Source organism: Myxine glutinosa, chromosome 6 (genome assembly GCF_964187855.1).
Source record: "Myxine glutinosa chromosome 6, kmMyxGlut1.1, whole genome shotgun sequence".
NCBI classification, from domain to species: domain Eukaryota; kingdom Metazoa; phylum Chordata; class Myxini; order Myxiniformes; family Myxinidae; genus Myxine; species Myxine glutinosa.
The window spans coordinates 136,178,397-136,196,864 of NC_136266.1; the positions used below are offsets into that span (position 1 = coordinate 136,178,397).

Below are 18,468 nucleotides of genomic sequence, written 5' to 3' on the forward strand. Positions count from 1 at the left end.
CTGAATGATTGTACACACAGATAAGTTACATGTCAGTTTGTTGGCACCAAGACCGTAAAACACATGTAGGAATATAAAATAAATAAAGAACAGAAACCTTGCTTGCTGCTGCGGTTGTAGCACGTCAAGTAGGAGTAGTTTGACCGCACTTGGGGAAAGATCGTACAGGTTGCTTGAAGAGGGATTTGGAGTAACAAGGTCTTTCTCACCCTCCTTTTCAACATCTGCAGCACGCAGAGCCAGTTCATGCTTCATGGCATGGATGATCCAGCTGTGAACACAAAGTAAAGTCAAAAGCACATTTGTAGGCACCTAATTTGGGACCAACTTTACATTAATCTTGATAAGAATCAGGCATGTGACAAGGGGGGGAAAAAAGTGAAGACTTCATTTTGATCCGTAATTACTGGTAGGCATGCATCGTAATGTTGTCCTTAAAATTAAGATTACCCGATGCGGATCTTGAGCATCCCACGGAAGAGGTGTGGTGCCGTAGAGATGAGCGTGCCCACGTGAATGACCAGCTCCTGTTGCAGTACAGCATCTCGGGGCTCAGGGGACTGAGAACTCGAGTACAGGAGGTGAAGGATTTCCACCGGCGACAGTGGGTTTGTGATGACCACCTCATCGTGCCCAATTAAGCCCAAGGTGACCTTAATATTTTAAGGTGGAGAGCGAAGTTGGTGAAATATGACAGAGGAAAGATGCACAAAGTGTGACGATAAAGGTGGTTACAGGAATGAAGAATTGGAGAAGAAATGGAAACCATGCAGGAGTGAGGAAGAAGGAAAAGAGATAGCACAATAGAAAAAAAAGGAGGGATAGAACAAGAAAGGAAAGAAAAGTATGGAGAATGGGTTAAAAAGATGTGATTTTGAAAGAACGTGTGTGTAGAGGGAGATTGAAAGAAAAAAAAAGGAAGAACACAAATGGGTTATTGAAAAGTCGCACCAAGGGGGAAAAAAACTCGTAGCATTGCATATACAGTAATTTGATTGAAATGTTCAGGTTAAAGTCCAGGTATACTCTCTACAATAAACTGTAATGCAGACAACTACGTTTCCAGGTGAGATTGTCAATGGTAATGGTTCAACAACGAAAGATGAAAGGTAACAATGTTTTTCAAGAGAAAGGGTTTATACAAAGGTTGCGTTGTACAGTAAGCAGAATGAGCGAAAGATGGAATGAGATGGGCCAGCGTTAGGGTGGTTCTTAGCTATATAAGGCAAAACATTTTTTTAAAATTGTTTTACTCCTGACCTTTAATTTTTTTGGTATTGAGGTAAAACTTCTGCCTGTGAAATATTTTTTGAATACATCAAGTTTTAGGGGTTGCACAGTGACTCATGGTTGCCAGCCACTCAATGTTTGTGCCCGATAAGGGTTGATTTCCTGCAATCGGGAAACTTCTTGCGATGTTCCGTCACAACTTGAAGCAGATACTGGGTTTGCTGTTCAACCCTCGTCAGGAGACGATTGTACTCTTCAATGAGAGCAACTGCATACACCAGAGTACAGCTGTATTGAATTCAATTAACTTAAAAACTTCAAAATGTGCAGTACATAGCAAGGTCATAGGTGAACTGTAATGGTCAAAATCACAAGTATAGCAGTGGAGAATAAATCATCAACTCCAAACATTCATGCGAGCCAAATATGTGAAATTACAAACTCCGTGTGCAACCCCTAAATTTAGTCCAAATGGCTTAAAATTTCACCACAAGGGGTTTTTCATACACACAATTTTCTTTAAGTGTTAGGAGCATGACCTTTCTAACTTTCATTTTTAAGAACCACCCGAGCCACCGTATGATGCGAATGAGGATGGAATGAAATGCACACGTTTGGAGAAAGTGAAGATAAAGTTTCTGACCTTAATTTCACCTGTTTCTTAGTCAAACGTTAAAGGCAAAACACCATGAATGACAAAGGCTCAAGGTCCGCATTTCATTTGGGGGGTAGTGCTCATTAGGGGACTGATTTAGAAGGACAAAACAAGCTGGAGCAGGGATTGGATGCATATTAATAGAATCAATGATGGAGCTTCCTTATATCCCTTTCAAGATGTAAAGTTATTGTTCCTGGCAAGTCTTCTCAACATTTTGACTCTACCATGAGAAGTTTTAGAAATGAGAAACAATGCATGCATTGAACCCCAACCCCAACTTAAGAACGCATTAAAGTGCATTCCCTGCTCAAAACCAAAATTATCCTGGAAACGAAAGACATATGTCTTTAATTATTGGAAATGCTGGAAATGAAAAGTTGGAAATGAAAGATATATGGTTTGAATTATCTTATGAATGAGAAATCTCACTCTAGGACTTTCACAAACTCAAGATTATGATCAAGCATGCATCCAAGCCCCATCCAAGCCTCACCTGTTTGTTCTGCACAAGTACGTTAGTTATGGAAGGAGCAAGGGAGTCCACTAACTTAGTTAAGAGGCTGGCAGTCAACCGGACAACCGACCTGGTGAGGGTGGGGGGTGAAGCATGAGAATGGGGATGGGAGAAGGGAGGCATAAAGACAGCGGGTGATGCAAACATTGATGCAATAAGTCACAGTCGCAGATGGTTGCAGCTTAGAATGCCAGGATAATGCCTGTGTGACTCATAATTCCATTTAAGTGGGCAACAATAAGGCCTGATCACCAATCAAGGGTTGGTCTGGTTATAGCTGCCTTACGTCGAGCGGAAAGAGCTAACTGCCAGTCTTCAGGTCAAAGTTCAGAGGTTTACGACATACAATCACTGGAGGTTTGCACTACTGGATGGATGCACAATGGTGGCAGGAGAGGAGGTGAAAAAGCACTACAATGGAGTGAGGAGGTGATGGGAAAACCACAAATCCATGACCGTGGATACCTGCTTTCCCTGCACCAAAGTTGCCGTTATACTCGGAGCGAGTGAAGCCGCGCAGCACTGCATCTGGCTCACAATCAGCCGCACTGAACTCCTGTCGGAGGAAGGCCAGGCGGTTGTGGCACCACAGCCTCATTGGTGATAAATTGCCAATTGTGTGAAATTTCTTTATTGAAAGTGTGAAGAACTAAAATGACAAATAATGTGTGAGGAGTCAAGCTAACATGGACCAATATGGTTTGCACAATCTGTTTACCATGGCTGAGGGTCATCGCAAAGGTTGTCACCAAACTTCAGTGAAAGGTCTCAGTGATTACAAAATTACATTCACACAGTCTCATTATTTAATGATATGTCTCATTATTTAATGATACGTCTCATTATTTAATGATATGTCTCATTATTTAATGATATGTTTCCTAAATATTAAGTTTATCAGACTGCAATATTTGTTTTGTTTCAGGAATTTAAAGAAAGGTATTTACTATATCAAAGACGTTCACCGTGAGGGAAAGCTTCAGTAAGGAAGACGCTCAAACTATCGTTAAGTTATTGGTGATGTTGAAGGAAAATCTACACCCTCAGGCTCTTTGGGGGTAGTCAATGTGAGGCTGAGGTGCAAGGATGTTTTTCCGGACATGTACGTTTTGTGTTTTCCCTAATCCTATTCCCAATCATTTATATTCTCATGGAGTCCACTCTTCTGTCCACCCACACTTTTCCATCTTAACCCTGTCTGCTTACATTTTCCTTGCTACTCAGCCCACTTGGTTTGGTTGTCCTGTCTGTATGTCCCTACTTAATGGGTTTTCTCTTTACAGGGTCTAAGGCTCATGAAGGAGCTGGAATACAAATCATGCACACATGCAGACAAATACATGAGACAAACACAGTGGTTGAGCTTGAGGGAAGTGATGTAACTTTCAGGGGCACGCCATCTTTATGACGTTGCTCATCTCTCCACAATCAGCAGGGCAATTTAAGAAAAAATGTCTTCCTCCTTGTAGATACCAACTTGTGGGGTTTGGCCATGCTATATCCTTCAAGAACGATACACGCTGCTTCCTCGCTTGACGCTCAGCATTGAAAGTGTTTGGTATGATTCGGCTAGGGTTGGAGTGGAACCTCCAACCTACTCGACTCAGAGCGAGCGCTCCAACCATTATTTTGGTGAAGATCAGGATCTGGGTCTGGATCAGACATTTTTCCAGATCCGGCCTATCAGTGGGATACAAAAAGTAAACTGTTCAGCCTGGCAGAGGTATGCTCTCTACCAAGTGCCGTTGTAGTTCTACTTGCACTACTTATGGCCACATCACTTATGCTGCCAGTGTGTTCTTTTCTCTGTCCTCCCATGTATGCCAACTCCCTCTGCTCCATTACTGTAGCACTATCACTCACCATCATGCAGCTCTCACTGAGCCTCAATCTCACCATAAAAAAGCAAATACATTACAAAATGCATCAGTAGATTGAATACTTTTTCTAAAAATTCTACCAAGCTTTGGAGAGGATGTTTTGCATCTGCTCAATAAGTTAACAGCTCATATCCACTGTGTTAAGGGTGCTTTGGAAGTAAAGCTTCTATGTTTGGTTCAAAAAGTGAGTTGACTGCTGCACAAAATGCAATGAAGATATTTATAATAATGGAAGAATACAGTTTATATAGTTGGTACAGTATAGTTGATCCCTACGTCTATTACGTAGTTGGAATTATATAACCTTTGGAAAGAATCTCATAAATCAAAACAAATTATTGGCTGATGCAAAAGTTTTTTGAAGATGGTCCAATGAGGTCAAGAATATCAAACCGCCTATGAGGTCAAGAATATCTCAAAATTAAACCCAACCACGAGATCAAGAATAAATTCCAGGAACAAAATAATTCAAAGGAATTTCACCTTCGAGAGAATTTGGAATTTCACCAACCTACAAAACTTCTTGGCTTAATATTTGCCGGGCCTCATTACAAATAAACTGATCCCATTAACTAGCATTTACATAAGCAATCTTGAGGGCAAAGGTGAGTAAGCTCAGCCACAGGAGTTCATGCTTCCATCTATCTATAATTCCAGTAATCTCTGTCTGTACGTTTGTACGTCTGTTTGTCTGTGACCGCTGTTTCTCGACAACCACGGGTCCGATATACTTTTAACTTGCCAGGTATATTGCTGGGGACCCGAGGATGTGCCTTTTCAAGGTTTCATATTAATCGGACAATTACTTACCGAGCTATGTCCAAAAAACGATTCAACCAATCAGAGAGCAGCGAACGATCGCGTGTGCCGAACGTGGCGGACACACTCTGCCTCGGACGGCACATTTGAGAGCGTATTCATTTATTTCACGTTTGCAAACTATGTTGGCGTTAAACTATGTTTTAAAACTAATAAAACCGAATTTGCGATTCATTCGCTTTCCTGCGCGTTTGTGCACGCGATGGCGATTTCTTTACCAAACTCCGGAAGCCGTTCGCTTTGGACCAAACCATTGCATGTAAATAGAGGGGGGGGATTGTCACCGTACTCGCAAGCCGTTCGCTTTGGACCAAACCATTTCATGTAAATAGAGGGGGGGGGATATAATTTTAGATATAGATATAGTACGGGCAATGCCCTAGTTTGATAAATGATGAGAAACACTGGACACAGAGTGCATGAAATGTGAGATTTCTGATCTCTTAAAAAAGGTATGGGTGAAAGAATTATGGGGTGGACCTTTAAGGATGTGCCACCACAGCATTGTAAAACTGAGCGGCCAGGTCGGGAAAAGTTGAAGAGAACAACGCAGCATTCTATGACAATTAAGGGTTGCAATCATAAATAGGGCTTATATTTGAAAAATAATGACATTATTGAAAGGGCTGTCAGGATGGCCTTGCGAGCTGAAGATATCATCATCAATTTGGATTCAGACCAGGTCATTCTACTCTGGACATGTTGCTTCTGCTGTCTCAACAATGGATGGAGGTCCTCAATGCTAAACAGGAAATCAGAGCTGTCTCCCACGACATATCACGTGCCTTCGATACGGTCTGGCACCCAGCTCTGCTCACCAAACTCTCCTCCTATGGTATTCATGGAAATCTCCACACTTGGCTTGCGGACTTCCTCTCTGTTCGTAGTCAACGTGTGGCCCTGAATGGATTTCTCTCATCGCCCCTTCCTGTTCTGGCTGGAGTTCCCCAAGGCAGTGTTCTGGGCCCTGTGCTTTTTCTGGTCTTCATCAATGATCTCTCCGACTCTCTGGAAAATCCTCTCTATCTCTTTGCTGATGACTCAACCCTCTGCCGCTCCATTCCTCATCCCTCAGATCGGCAGCCTGCAGCCTCCTCACTCTCTGCAGACCTGGACAAAATCACAGACTGGTCAAACAAGTGGAACATGTCTTTCAATCCTGACAAATCTCACACTCTTACGATGTCTCTCCGAAAAGACCGAATGGAAAACCCTCCCATCTACTTTCTCAACAATCCTCTCCAAGAAGTTCTGTCGCTCAAGCTTTTGGGTCTCACTATCTGCCATGATCTTTCTTGGGAAAACCACATTTCCAAGCTGGCCTCCAAAGCCAGTCGCCGACTGGGCATCCTCCGTCATGCGAAGTCCTTCCTTGGCACACCTGAGCTCCTCACCACATACAAGGCTTTCATCTGCAGCTCAATGGAATACTGTTCCCCCCTCTGGGCCGGTGCTCCTGCCTCACACCTAGCTCGGCTTCACGCTGTTGAAGCCAAAGCTTTCAGAATCATTGGAATCTCCCGCGATGAAGCGAACTCCGAGGGCCTTTCACTCACTCACCGCAGGCAGGTTGGTGGTCTTTCTGTTTTCTACCGACTCTTCTCCGGCCTTGCTCCCCCAGCTCTCTCTCTGTGCTCTGTCCCCCAAATATTCCTACAGGTCGCCCAACATCTGCCAGCAACCCTCTTATGGTTAAACTGCCAAAATCTAGACTCTCTGCTCACCTTCACTCTTTCATTCCCCTTTTTCCCCACCTCTGGAACAAACTCCCCCACTCCCTTCAATCCCACTCCTCCCTCCGGGTCTTTAAAACAGCTGTTCACCACATTCTCTTATCATCCCCCATCCAAAACCTTGATCTTTTATACCCCCACTAATTCACCCCAGATACATTTTTTCGAAATTCCAACTTCTTTCCTGGAAGTCCTTGCAGTGTCCATATGTTTTATACCTCTCCCACCTCCCCCCAAGCCCTCTCCCTCCCACAGTTCTCTCGATGTCCCTGCTCACAAATGTTGTGTTTGTGTCCTTCCCCCTCTCTTCCCATCTTGTCAACCGCTCCCCTTATTTTGTGTTTTATGTGTCGGTTTGTGTCGGTTTGACTTTTTGTGTGATTAATGTTAGCTCTTTCACGAGCCTCGATCTTGTATACAAAAAAAGAAAAAGAAAAAAGAAAAAAAAAGACTGTCATTCTGGTGTTTCACAGGCACGGTGATTCAATGTGTGTGCTGTGCTGTACCTCGTATGGACGTTAAACGGGCATTCCATCTGCTGGCATTAGTTGGTGGATGTAAAAGATTCCATGGTGTCCTTCTCGAAGTGCAGGCGAGCTATCGCTGGGCACCCTGAACAACAACAACAACAACATGCATTTTAAGGCCATTTTCCCTGCTAGAGCGGGGGTTAGCCTTGCGGTCCCCATGACAATCTTCTCCATTTTGCCCTATTTTCTGCATCTCTCCTTGTTAACCCCCTTGCCCGCATTTCTTCTTCCACCATCTTTAGCCAAGTCTTTCTCGGTCTTCCCCGTCCTCGACTTCCTTCTACATTCATTTTCATCACTCTTCTCAACCAGTCACTTTCATCCTTCCTCAACACATGACCAAGCCATCTCAACCTGTTCCTCTCACAGCATCAATCACAGGCAATATTCCCATCATCTTTCGCAATTCATCATTTGTCTTCCTCTCTCTCAACGATACTCCGCACATCCATCGAACCATTCGCATTTCCACCCTTTCCAGCCTTCGTTGCTGCTCGACGTTCATTACCCATGTCTCGCTCCCATAAATCATAACACTTCTCACACATGCAGCATACACCTTTCCCTTCAGCTTCAGCGACACTCTCCTCCTCATCAGCACGCCACTCAGTTCCCGAAACTTCTTCCATGCACATCTCACTCGAGCAACCGTTGCCGAGTCTGATCCACCTTCTCCATTCAGCATGTCTCTGAGGCAGCAAAATGTTTTCACACCTTCCAGCTTCACGCCGTCTCCAAGATCCAACTCAACATTTCCTCCATCTGCAGCTCCCTCTGTGCACACCTTACATTTGAATGTAGCTGCCACACTGGTAAATGACCCTCTCAGACCACTACATTTTTGATGAACCCACTCAGCGCACATTGTACATTGAATGGAGTTCACTCCGACACCCTTCCTGCCCACAGCACATGGCCACTTCCCAGTTCTTTCCACCTCACCACATGCTTTACCACTTGCCATCACCTTCGTCTTTCCGATATTCACCTTCAGACCTTTTGTCTCCATACATTCCTTCCACTTGTTCATCTTTTCCTTCAGTCCATCCATACTTTCCGCAATCAACACCAGATCATCTGCATACAACAACTCCCACGGTAAACCCTCCTTTACGTTCTGAGCCAGCACCTCCATCACAGCTACAAATAGTAGTGGACTTAGTACCGACCCCTGATGCACTCCCACCTTCACCTCAAACTCACCACTGTTCCGGTCCTTCGTCCTTACAGCTGTGCGTGCTCTTTTGTACATTGCCATCACTACTCTGATCAACCATTCCTCCACTACTAACTTCCTCAATGCCCATGTCAATACTTTGCGTGGAACCCTATCGAATGCTTTCTCCAGATCAACAAACCCAAAAAACAACTTCTTCCTCTTCTCCATGTACTTCTCCTGCAACTGCCTCACAATGAAAAGCGCATCTGTCGTGAAGCGCATCTCCATTCGCACCCTGAACAAATTCCCAAATGTTGCCCGAACTAGTTAGCTGAGCATCAAGCCTGACCAACCCGTTCATGAAAGACTTGGGCCAAAATCTTCCCCTGGCCAACCCCACAAAAGCATGGGAATAATTGTGGAATTAAAGAAGATGAAGAAGAAGAAGAAAAGGTAGAAGAAGAAGAAGAAGAAGGACATTATTGAGACTTTCAACTTGTTGCCTGCTCGCAAAAGGCCCTTTAACCTGAGAAAATCCAGTGAATGGGAAATGAAAAGAATTATGAAATGGCTTTAAAGTTAAAGTTTATGCAATATTACACTATTAATATTATTTATACATGTCTAAATAATAAAATTATATATATATATATATATATATATATATATATATATATATATATATATATATATATATATATATATATATATATATATACAGACGGCATTTAATATGGAATATTTTTTTTGTGGGGGTGAACTTACTTTTCAAGATGACTTAGAACCAAAAGTTCATTGGAATTATGTTGAAATTATTCTAGATTTTGTTAATGTGACCTTTAAAAGAAACAAAAACCACATTTGACATTTCGAAGCAAATTAATTGATCCTTGAAAGTGATGTAAACTGATATCGAACTCAATTCACGGACAGTACTGTGTTAAACTTCTGTACGTTTTCCAGAAGTATCTCTTCATTTTGCACATTAGCCAAATTTTTTTTCAACAAAAACAAAAGCTAAATTATGACTGGGATTACGGACAGTAAAATTACAGTTCAGTACTTCGTGTAACCCCCACGAGCATTCAGGAGAGCACGTACACGTCGAGGCATGCTGTTCACGAGATTTGCCAAGGTTTGGACAGGAATCGCTTGCCATGCAGTGACAATAGTCTGCTGCAATTCACGCACAGAGGTAGGCTGCTGGTCCAAGTTGTCGATTTGACGCGTTAATTCTGCCCACAAGTTCTCTATCGGATTCATATCCAGGGACATGGCAGGCCACTCCATATGCTCGACACCATGGTCAGCAAGAAAGTGTTGGATCATGCGAGCACGATGAGGCTGTGCATTGTCATCTTGGAAGACAAAGTTTCCTCGAAAGGCTGCATGAGCAAATGGAAGCAATGTTTCTTCCAGAATGACCCTGTACTTGAACTGGTTCAGGATTCCATTCAGAACAACCAGGTCAGTTTTGCCCCCTGCATGAACAGCAGCCCAAACGGTCACCCCACCACCTCCAGCTTGGACTCTTGGCACTATACAATCTTCGTTGTGGGCTTCATGCACTTGTCTGCGCACCCGGACGTGGCCATCTTGACGATAGACCAGAAATCTAGACTCGTCACTGAAGGTCACGTGATTCCAGTGTCCTGGCTGCCATTGATGGTGCTCTCTGGCCCACTGCAATCGGTGCTGGCTGTGTTGCCTGGTTAGGCGTGGCTTTCTCAGGGGACGACTGGCACGATAGCCTGCTTGAACCAGTCGTTGGTTGACTAGCCTTCTGGATACAGGCACATTTGTCAGTTGCTGCCACTCAGCCCTAAGCCGATTAGCTGACTTGGTACGGCCATTGCAGACTAACCGGTGCAGCTGGCGATCATCTCTCCTTCTGGTTCTGCGTGGACGTCCTGGCCTCGGTATTGGAGTAGGGACACCCCTCTGAGCATTTCGTTTCAGGATCTTTGACACCTGACCTTGAGTGATGCCATACTGCCGAGCAATAGCACGCTGTTTCATGCCAGAATTTCGTAAAGCCACCACTCCATGACAAACAGCATTGTCAAGTTGACGGACCATCTCCAGAGGAAGAGGCAATAACTTTTGTAGACGTGCAGCAGTTGTTTTCCACGAATACAGAATGCAACAACCCTTATATACCCGATTGTGAAGCCAATCGTCAAATGTACCTGTCCTTACATTTTGTCATGCCACCTGTGATATAATCCTGTTATTGACTTCTTGCTGCGAAAGACAATCAGTGACATGGTTCTTTCAACAAAGACATCACCGAAGGGTAAAAGAAACTCACCAGATTGATATACTGAGTTCAGAAAGTAAACCCAAGTCAAGAAAAAAAAATATATTCCATATTAAATGCCAAGTCTGTATATATGTGTATATATATATATATATATATATATATATATATATATATATATATATATATATATATATATATATATATATATATATATACATACATACATACATATGCATACATATATATATATTGTTACGTAATAAGTCGATAAATAAGCTGGTGGGTGTTTTCGACTCGCTTAAAACATTTTTTTGTAATCGGAACCTGTAAGAAGAAGTTGTCTTGTAACTCTGTCTGCCGCGTGAGAGGGGCAGTGTTGACGTCGACATTAGGGAGGAAAGCGTTACTTGTTGTGGCCTCTCTGTAAGCCAGGCAAGGCGCCAAATGAGGTAAGAGGAAAAGGGGGTGAATTTATAGGTGACAGCAATTCATGCCTTGCCATTCTGTCTCTCTGTTGCTGTTCTGTCTTGATGTTCACTCCTACAAGTATTTTGGCATAATCATTGATGATAAATCTATCGTGGTCAGAACACTGTAAATCGCAGGCCACCAAATTCCAACAGCAGCTAGTTACACCTTCATAGGAAACCATTTTGCATTGATGAAACGATCAAGAGGCTTTTTTCTGCTTCTGTAGTTGAGAGTGTTATGCCATAGTTGCTGTGTTTGGTTTAGTGGTGTCAAAAAAGGTGATTTGGTAAAACTGGGATGATCAAAAAAGGCTGGGATGATCCTCAGAGAAAATATCGACCTAAGTGTAATTTCTCATGAATGAGTTTTAACAAAGGCAATTTAAGCAAATTATGCAAAATAGTCCCTGGTTTTGGGCTAGCGGCTAGGGTGCCAGCTTAGGATCCTAGGATCCTGGGTTCGAATCCCGGTCGATCGCTGAATTAACGCCAGGGGGGTTGACTCAGCCTGTCATCCTTCTGAGGTCGGCAAATTGAGTACCAGTTCACTGGTAATTCCCTGTTTGTCGTAAAAAGGCGACAAAAAGGGTTGGCGTCAGGAAGGGCATCCGGCCGTAAAACATTGCTTCAAAAAGGGGACCAAAAAACAACAACAACCACGGTCCCCGAAAAAGGCCAACCCCCGCTTGCGGGGAAAAATGGCCTCTAAAGGTGTTTTTTTTTTTTTTAAATGCAAAATAGTATCCCCCCTTACTACGTATGTTTTATGAAGAGATAAGCACTCGTAGGAGGTTAAGTGTTTTGATGTGGTTTGATGTACAGAACCAGTCGATGTTATTAGTCCCCTACCGGTGTACACCGGAGGGGACTTTGGGTTTGCACGTCATCCCTCCGTCTGTCAGTCTGTTAGTCTGTCAGTCCGTCACGCAAAGAACAGCTTTCCGGACTTTTTTTCTAAACGCTTAATGCTAATGATTTCAAACTTGGCACATGGTTTCCTCATGATAAGTTACATATCACGTTCGAACTTCACGACGTTTCGATCATTTTTGACAAAGTTATGGCACTTTGAACTTTGGTAATTTCCCCAACAGTTTTCTGGACTATAATTTGGAGTGCGGTAAGTCAAAGCTGTTAATATTCCTTGTTATAACTCCGATTTACATTCTGTTTCCACTTTTAGTGAGAAGTAGGGGTCTGTGCAACCATTCATGAACTTTATTTGGTGCAAATCGGATAATTTTTAGCCGAGATACCTCAGACCGTGAGTTGGTAATTATATAATTCACACTGCCGGAGAGGACATGTATTGCAGCGCAATACTCAGAATGCTTGTTTTACTAGTTGTTTTATAAAGGCGGCTTCTCGTCTTCTAAAAAAAATAAAAAAATTTAATAAACAAATAAAAAAACAGTACTCGCTTCACTTCCTTAATTTGTCTGCCATTACATTTTGCTGGTTTCTGCTAAGCCATGTTAATTTACACTTGACTGTCATGACCAGATTACATGTGGCAATTGGTTAGTCTTATACAACGTCACATCGTTTTGGAACATGTGAAGCCATTTACGATCATTTGTAGTAGGCACTAACCATTGCTTCCTGCTTCCAGCAACTCGATAGATCCTTTGAAGAAAACTTTCCACCGTTCCTGGGGGACAAACAATAAGGCTGCTATATAGCATATAGGATACCATTGGCAGTGATACCCCTCCAAGCACATGAATATCAGAGGAGTTTAATTGTGTTGTGTTGCAATATCAGCAGAGTTTCAGCTTCCCTCCTCATCACCTCCCACCGCCAAAAGTGCAGGCTCAAAATAATGCAGCAAAAAATTGGCAGTCATGAATTCCAATGAAAGCGAAGGAATTAAAGGAGTTGAATGAGTAAAAATTATGGAAATGTGAAAAATTCAACTTTTAAAAATGTATTCTTCAAACACGTGCATAAAGAGACCACAAAAATAGGACAAATTTAGGATAAAGAAAAAAAAATAAAAGTAATTTTCGATTCAGGATGTGAATACATAAATTTAAAGGATTCCCCACAACTGGCAATTACTGTATTGGTAAATAAAATAGGAATTGGCAAGATGAATTACTGTAAAAAACTAACAGTTCGTTGTGAATATTCTTTGGCTCAAACCCTGTTGTAAAAAGGAAACCTCGCAGAGCTTTAACTCTTAGATGCAGGTGTCAAAACTCCTACATAAACGCAGCCATTGGGCCTCGGAGGCCCAACGGATGTATTCGTATGTTTTTATTATTTTTTATAGATATTTTTTCTTTCATATCCTTTTTCAATCTAAGTCGATGCTGATGGATGTGTATTTGCTCAGAAAATGTGAATCATTGATCCTATTAGTTGGAAGAATCCCATACAAGTAATGAATCTTTTTCTTTTTCGTTTCAAAATAATTTTTTTGTTCTTGGTTTTTCAACTTTTTTTCTCTAAAAAGTTGAGGCTCATGGAGGAGTATTTGCTCAAAAAATATGATTCACTAATCCTTTTATTTAGAATGTATATGTCCACAAATGTCAAAAATCCTACACCTATGCAGCGATTGGGCCTCGGAGGCCCCACGAATGTATTCGTGTAAAGTTTTTTAATTTTCATATTTTTGTCACTGAATTATTTGTAACCAAGTTATCGGAGCATATAATGAGGCTCATATCAAGAAAATAATGATATAACATAGTAGTACAACATTTATGCGGGGCCTCTTAGGCCCCAAGCCTGCATTCGTGTTGGATTTTCGGGTTATAAGTGAAGAATAGATTTTCCCATGAGCTTGAACGAAATTTAATTTTTTTATTTTGAATTTTAGTCACTGAATTTTGTGTAACAACATGAAAGTCGGTGAAAATGAGGCTCATTCCCAAAAACAATTGTACAGCATAGTTTTTTCAACAAAAAAAAACCTTGTGGGCCTCCGAGGCCCAATCACTGCATCCAAGGGTTAAAGGGGACCCCAAATGCATTTTTTCTGAAAATAATTGAAAGTCGAATTTTTTTGAATTTTTTTTTGATTTTTTGTTATGCCAATCACAAAGTGTCAAAAAAGCCCGAGAATGTCGATTTTCAACTTCGCTAGTGACATCACACCAAAAACCTACCTTGATCCAAATAGCAGGTTACATAGAGAAACAGTGTATTTTGAGCTCAGATTCCGATTCCACCATCATTAGCAACTCTGAAGGTTCTCGGTATGTTGAAACGGATCAGTGGGATGTTGAAGAAACTATTGGAGACAAAATTAGTGATGGAAGCGCTTTCGGGAGAATTGTCGAGCCGAATTGTTGAGCCTTGTATGAGCGAATCAGAGGAAGATGGTGTTAGTGAAGATGGTGGTGGGTGGTGTTATGTTTGTAGTGCAGATGAAAATGCCGGTCACATGTTCACTACAGATTGGTAGGTTTTGCTTTTCCGTTCAATCAACAGTCAGGGATTTTGTATTAATTGATAAATCAGTTATATTACGCCAGAATAAATACGGCACGACAGAGCAAGGACATGACACGACACAGACATGACACGGCACACGACACAACATGGACACGACACAGCACGGACACCACCCAGGCACGCTCGGACCCCCGCGCAGGCACGCTCGGACACCGCGCAGGCACGCTCGGACACCACGGCAGGCACGCTCGGACGACGCGCAGGCATGCTCGGACAACGTGCAGGCACGCTCGGACACCGTGCAGGCACGCTCGGACACCGCGCAGGCACGCTCGGACACCGCGCAGGCACGCTCGGACACCGTGCAGGCACACTCGGACAGCGCAGGCACACTCGGACACCGCGCAGGCACACTTGGACACTGCGCAGGCACATTCGGACACCGCGCAGGCACACTCGGACACCGCGCAGGCACACTCGGACACCGTGCAGGCACACCCGGACACCACGCAGGCACACTTGGACACCGTGCCATTCAGACACCGTGCAAGCACACTCGAACACCGCGCAGGCACACTCGGACACTGCACAGGCACACTCGGACACCGCACAGGCACACTCGGACACCGCGCAGGCACTCGGACACCGACCTCCCAGGCACACTCGGACACTGCCGACCAAATGGGTATTACTCGTGTCATACTTTCCCAGGACGCTATTTGTGTCCGTCGTCGTGCAGTGTTGCGTCAGTGCGGTTTTATGCTGTTACCATGCTGTACTGTGTTGTGCTGTGCTGTGCTCTGTGTGTAATGTCCGTGCCGTGTTGTAATGTGTCGTGCCGTTTGTGTTATGTTGTGTACATGTGTGTCGTGTCGTGTCGTGTCCGTGTGCGTCGTGCCATGTTGATGTCCCACTCCAGTTTAGGGGGAGTGGTGCTATGGGGAGGGCAGGTGTGGGGTAGTCATGGGTATTGTTCACTTTGGTGAGGGTTGATGGGGGATTGTGGGGGGATAGTGCAGGGGTGAGCAGTGCTCAATGGTGTTACAGTTTCGAGCGATGGTCATTTCTTCTGCTTAATCGTGGTGATGGCACCTCTCTATAGCCATCTTTGTTATTTCATTACAATGCTCTCTAAAATGCACAAAAGCGAGCACAAAAGCAAACATCTTGAAGGCCCGACCCACACTCGGGTATTTCGGACAAACCATGTCCAATTTCTGGCAGTATCTTTTGGCTATTGGTATAGCATGAAACCATCTCGGTTTGTATTACTACAAGCACCAAGGATGCATCAACGAGGCATATTTGTTGAAAATCGAAATTAATCACCGTTTGAGTTAAATCATACCGCGATGTAACTCATCGACAGAGAGAATTACCTTCTCCAGTGATGTAGCTTCCACCTTCCCTTTTCATCAAGATTCCCAGGAGAAGGGCTTGGTTACATATACATATTTCTTCCTACCGGAACAAGAGTGGTGCATCAATCTCGCATAAAGAAGTGTTAAAATTTGTTAAAAAGGGAAATTATTATTGAGGCAGCTCATTTGATTTCAATAATTCTTAGGACAGATGAACTTCAACCTCACCCTGAGTTGTCGCAATATTTCCAAGGAAGAACGATGCTCCCACTCTTCCAGTACAATGCTTGACTCGTGCATCTCCCCGTCGGAGGCAGCCGGCGTGCTGGCTTGACGTCTCATGCGTAATCCCTTTGGTGCCTCCAGCTCCCCAAAGCTGTTGAACTGAGGCACACTGTCAGCACAAGCGATGGAAAGGGGGTGTGGACGGATGCTTAAATATGCTCCAAAGCAAAGACAGAAAAAAAAATAGAGAAAGAGTTAGCAGGCTGTTTTGGGAATGGTTTATGGGATGAAGCAGAATGCTAAAATGAGGGAAGGGAATTACAAGGAGAAAGGAGAAAAAAAAAACTTATTCAGAGCAAAAGGGAAGTCATCCCTCCCATGCTATGCCTTACGGTTCATCATCTGAAAGCCGCAAAAAATCCAGCTGCTCAACCACAGCCCCAGACACCATAGTCTGCAGCAGAAAGCAGGCCCATTACATTGTAGCACATAATATAAATAGTATAAAGTAAACTACCTTGCAAAGCTGCAGCACAAGACAGCAGCATGAAATTCTGGACTTGATATTTAGGACTTGATGACAAGTCTGAACACCTGAGTGTTTTCCGCACAAGGGATCATTTATTATACTATAGATGCAAAACTACCGACATTTTACCACTCCTTACCCACTTTCCATTTACTTCCACTTCCACCCAACCTCTTCCCTGTGCCTCTTCTACCACTACTATCACAGTTAGTGCTATGTCATACTCTGTTTCTGTTCCTCCTCCTCTTCACTCCATTCATACCACCAATCTAGCTTCGACATCATATTGTCTGCATTACTTTCCTTTCCCTCCGTACTAATCACCATAGCCTCTCCTTCCCCCGCACTGCCTCTCAAAGGAACAACTTCCCCAGCAGCGAGTTCCCAACTTCCATCAACTTGTGACAGTTCAAGTCACCAATCAATAGTCTAGATGTCATTTGGTAATTAAATTTTTCCCATTTCTTTACTTTTTCACTCAAGGGGCCCCCTTCTTGGGTTTGGACTCGACTCCTCCCTCCCCTGTGTTGTTAATAGTGATTTAAAAAACCTCCTTTCCATTTTTAATTTTGGCCTCACATCTCGTCCCTTTCTCAATTCGATTTCCCTTAAGCATCCCCATCCTCAAGTCATTCTACATTGGTTCCTGTTTGAGAGAAATTGTGGTTTTAAGAGTTTTAAGGGGAGAGTCGAGGAAAAATCTCGTAGGATGGGTAGCTGCAGCATCCTGCATTAGGCTGTATTACCCGCCCCTCAAGTGAAATTAGGACTAATAAGGCCACTGTATGACAAAGCACACCACACGGTAATATTGTCAAAAAATTAAGTGAGCAGATGTTTCCTTTCCCACCCCCCCCCCCCCCCCCACAAGATTCTCTTCATATATGATACCATACATCAGAGTCAGAATCTTTGCCTACCGGCCTCTACAAATGAAAGAAAACAATCACCATTTCATGGACCACCTTGTATTGTCATGGCCAAAAATATTGGACCCTTGCACTTTTTTCAAAGAATGCACCATTTCTTCCAGAAAATTGTTGAAATAAAAAAATCTTTTGGTATCCACATATGTAATTCTTTGGTTTAGAGTGGAACAAAACAAAAAGAGCTGAAAAAATTACGAAATCTTTGCTTGTTCCAGACAGAAATCCTAAAATGGCCCGGACAATATAATTGGCACCTTTTAGAAGTTGTTCGAAATAATTCGATTTAAAGCAGGTGATTCTCCCTTACTTTGGAATTGAACTCGCCAGTGGTGAGTTGCAGGTGCCTGCAATACAAAAATCACTCATTCAACCAGTTTGAATAGAGAAAAGGAGTCATTCTGCTGTTTTGTGTCACTGTGTGTACCACAATGAGCATGGAGAAAAGAAAGAGAGACCTGTCTGAGTAAGTCAGACACAAGACTGTAGCCAAGCATAGACAATCTCAAGGCTACAAGTCAATCTCCAGAGACTCTGATATTCCTGTGTCCACCGTACACAATGTTATCAGGAAGTTTAAGGCCCATGGCACTGTAGCCAACCTCCCTGGACGTGGCCGCAAGAAAAATACTTGATCGAAGATTGCAGCAAAGGATTGTTCGAATGGTGCAGAAAGTACCTCGATCAACTGCCAAGCAGATTCAAGCTGACCTTCAGACACAAGGTACGGAAGTTTCAACTTGCACCACCTGTCGCCAACTCAATG

The 18,468-nt window shown here is 43.2% G+C and overlaps 1 protein-coding gene across 3 annotated transcripts in view; it reads right to left on the reverse strand.

Annotated features, from left to right (window-relative positions):
* PHKB (phosphorylase kinase regulatory subunit beta) overlaps positions 1–18,468 on the reverse strand; it is a 122,766-nt gene that overhangs the window by 12,339 nt on the left and 91,959 nt on the right. For all 3 annotated transcript variants that reach the window (XM_068121135.2, XM_068121136.2, XM_078780556.1), the window contains 7 exons: positions 16,640–16,701; positions 16,251–16,416; positions 16,041–16,122; positions 12,850–12,907; positions 2,382–2,472; positions 451–653; positions 98–271 (listed from right to left, as the gene is read on the reverse strand). In XM_068121135.2, coding sequence (XP_067977236.1) covers positions 98–271; positions 451–653; positions 2,382–2,472; positions 12,850–12,907; positions 16,041–16,122; positions 16,251–16,416; positions 16,640–16,701 — 836 coding nt within the window. The remainder of the gene's footprint in view (positions 1–97; positions 272–450; positions 654–2,381; positions 2,473–12,849; positions 12,908–16,040; positions 16,123–16,250; positions 16,417–16,639; positions 16,702–18,468) is intronic.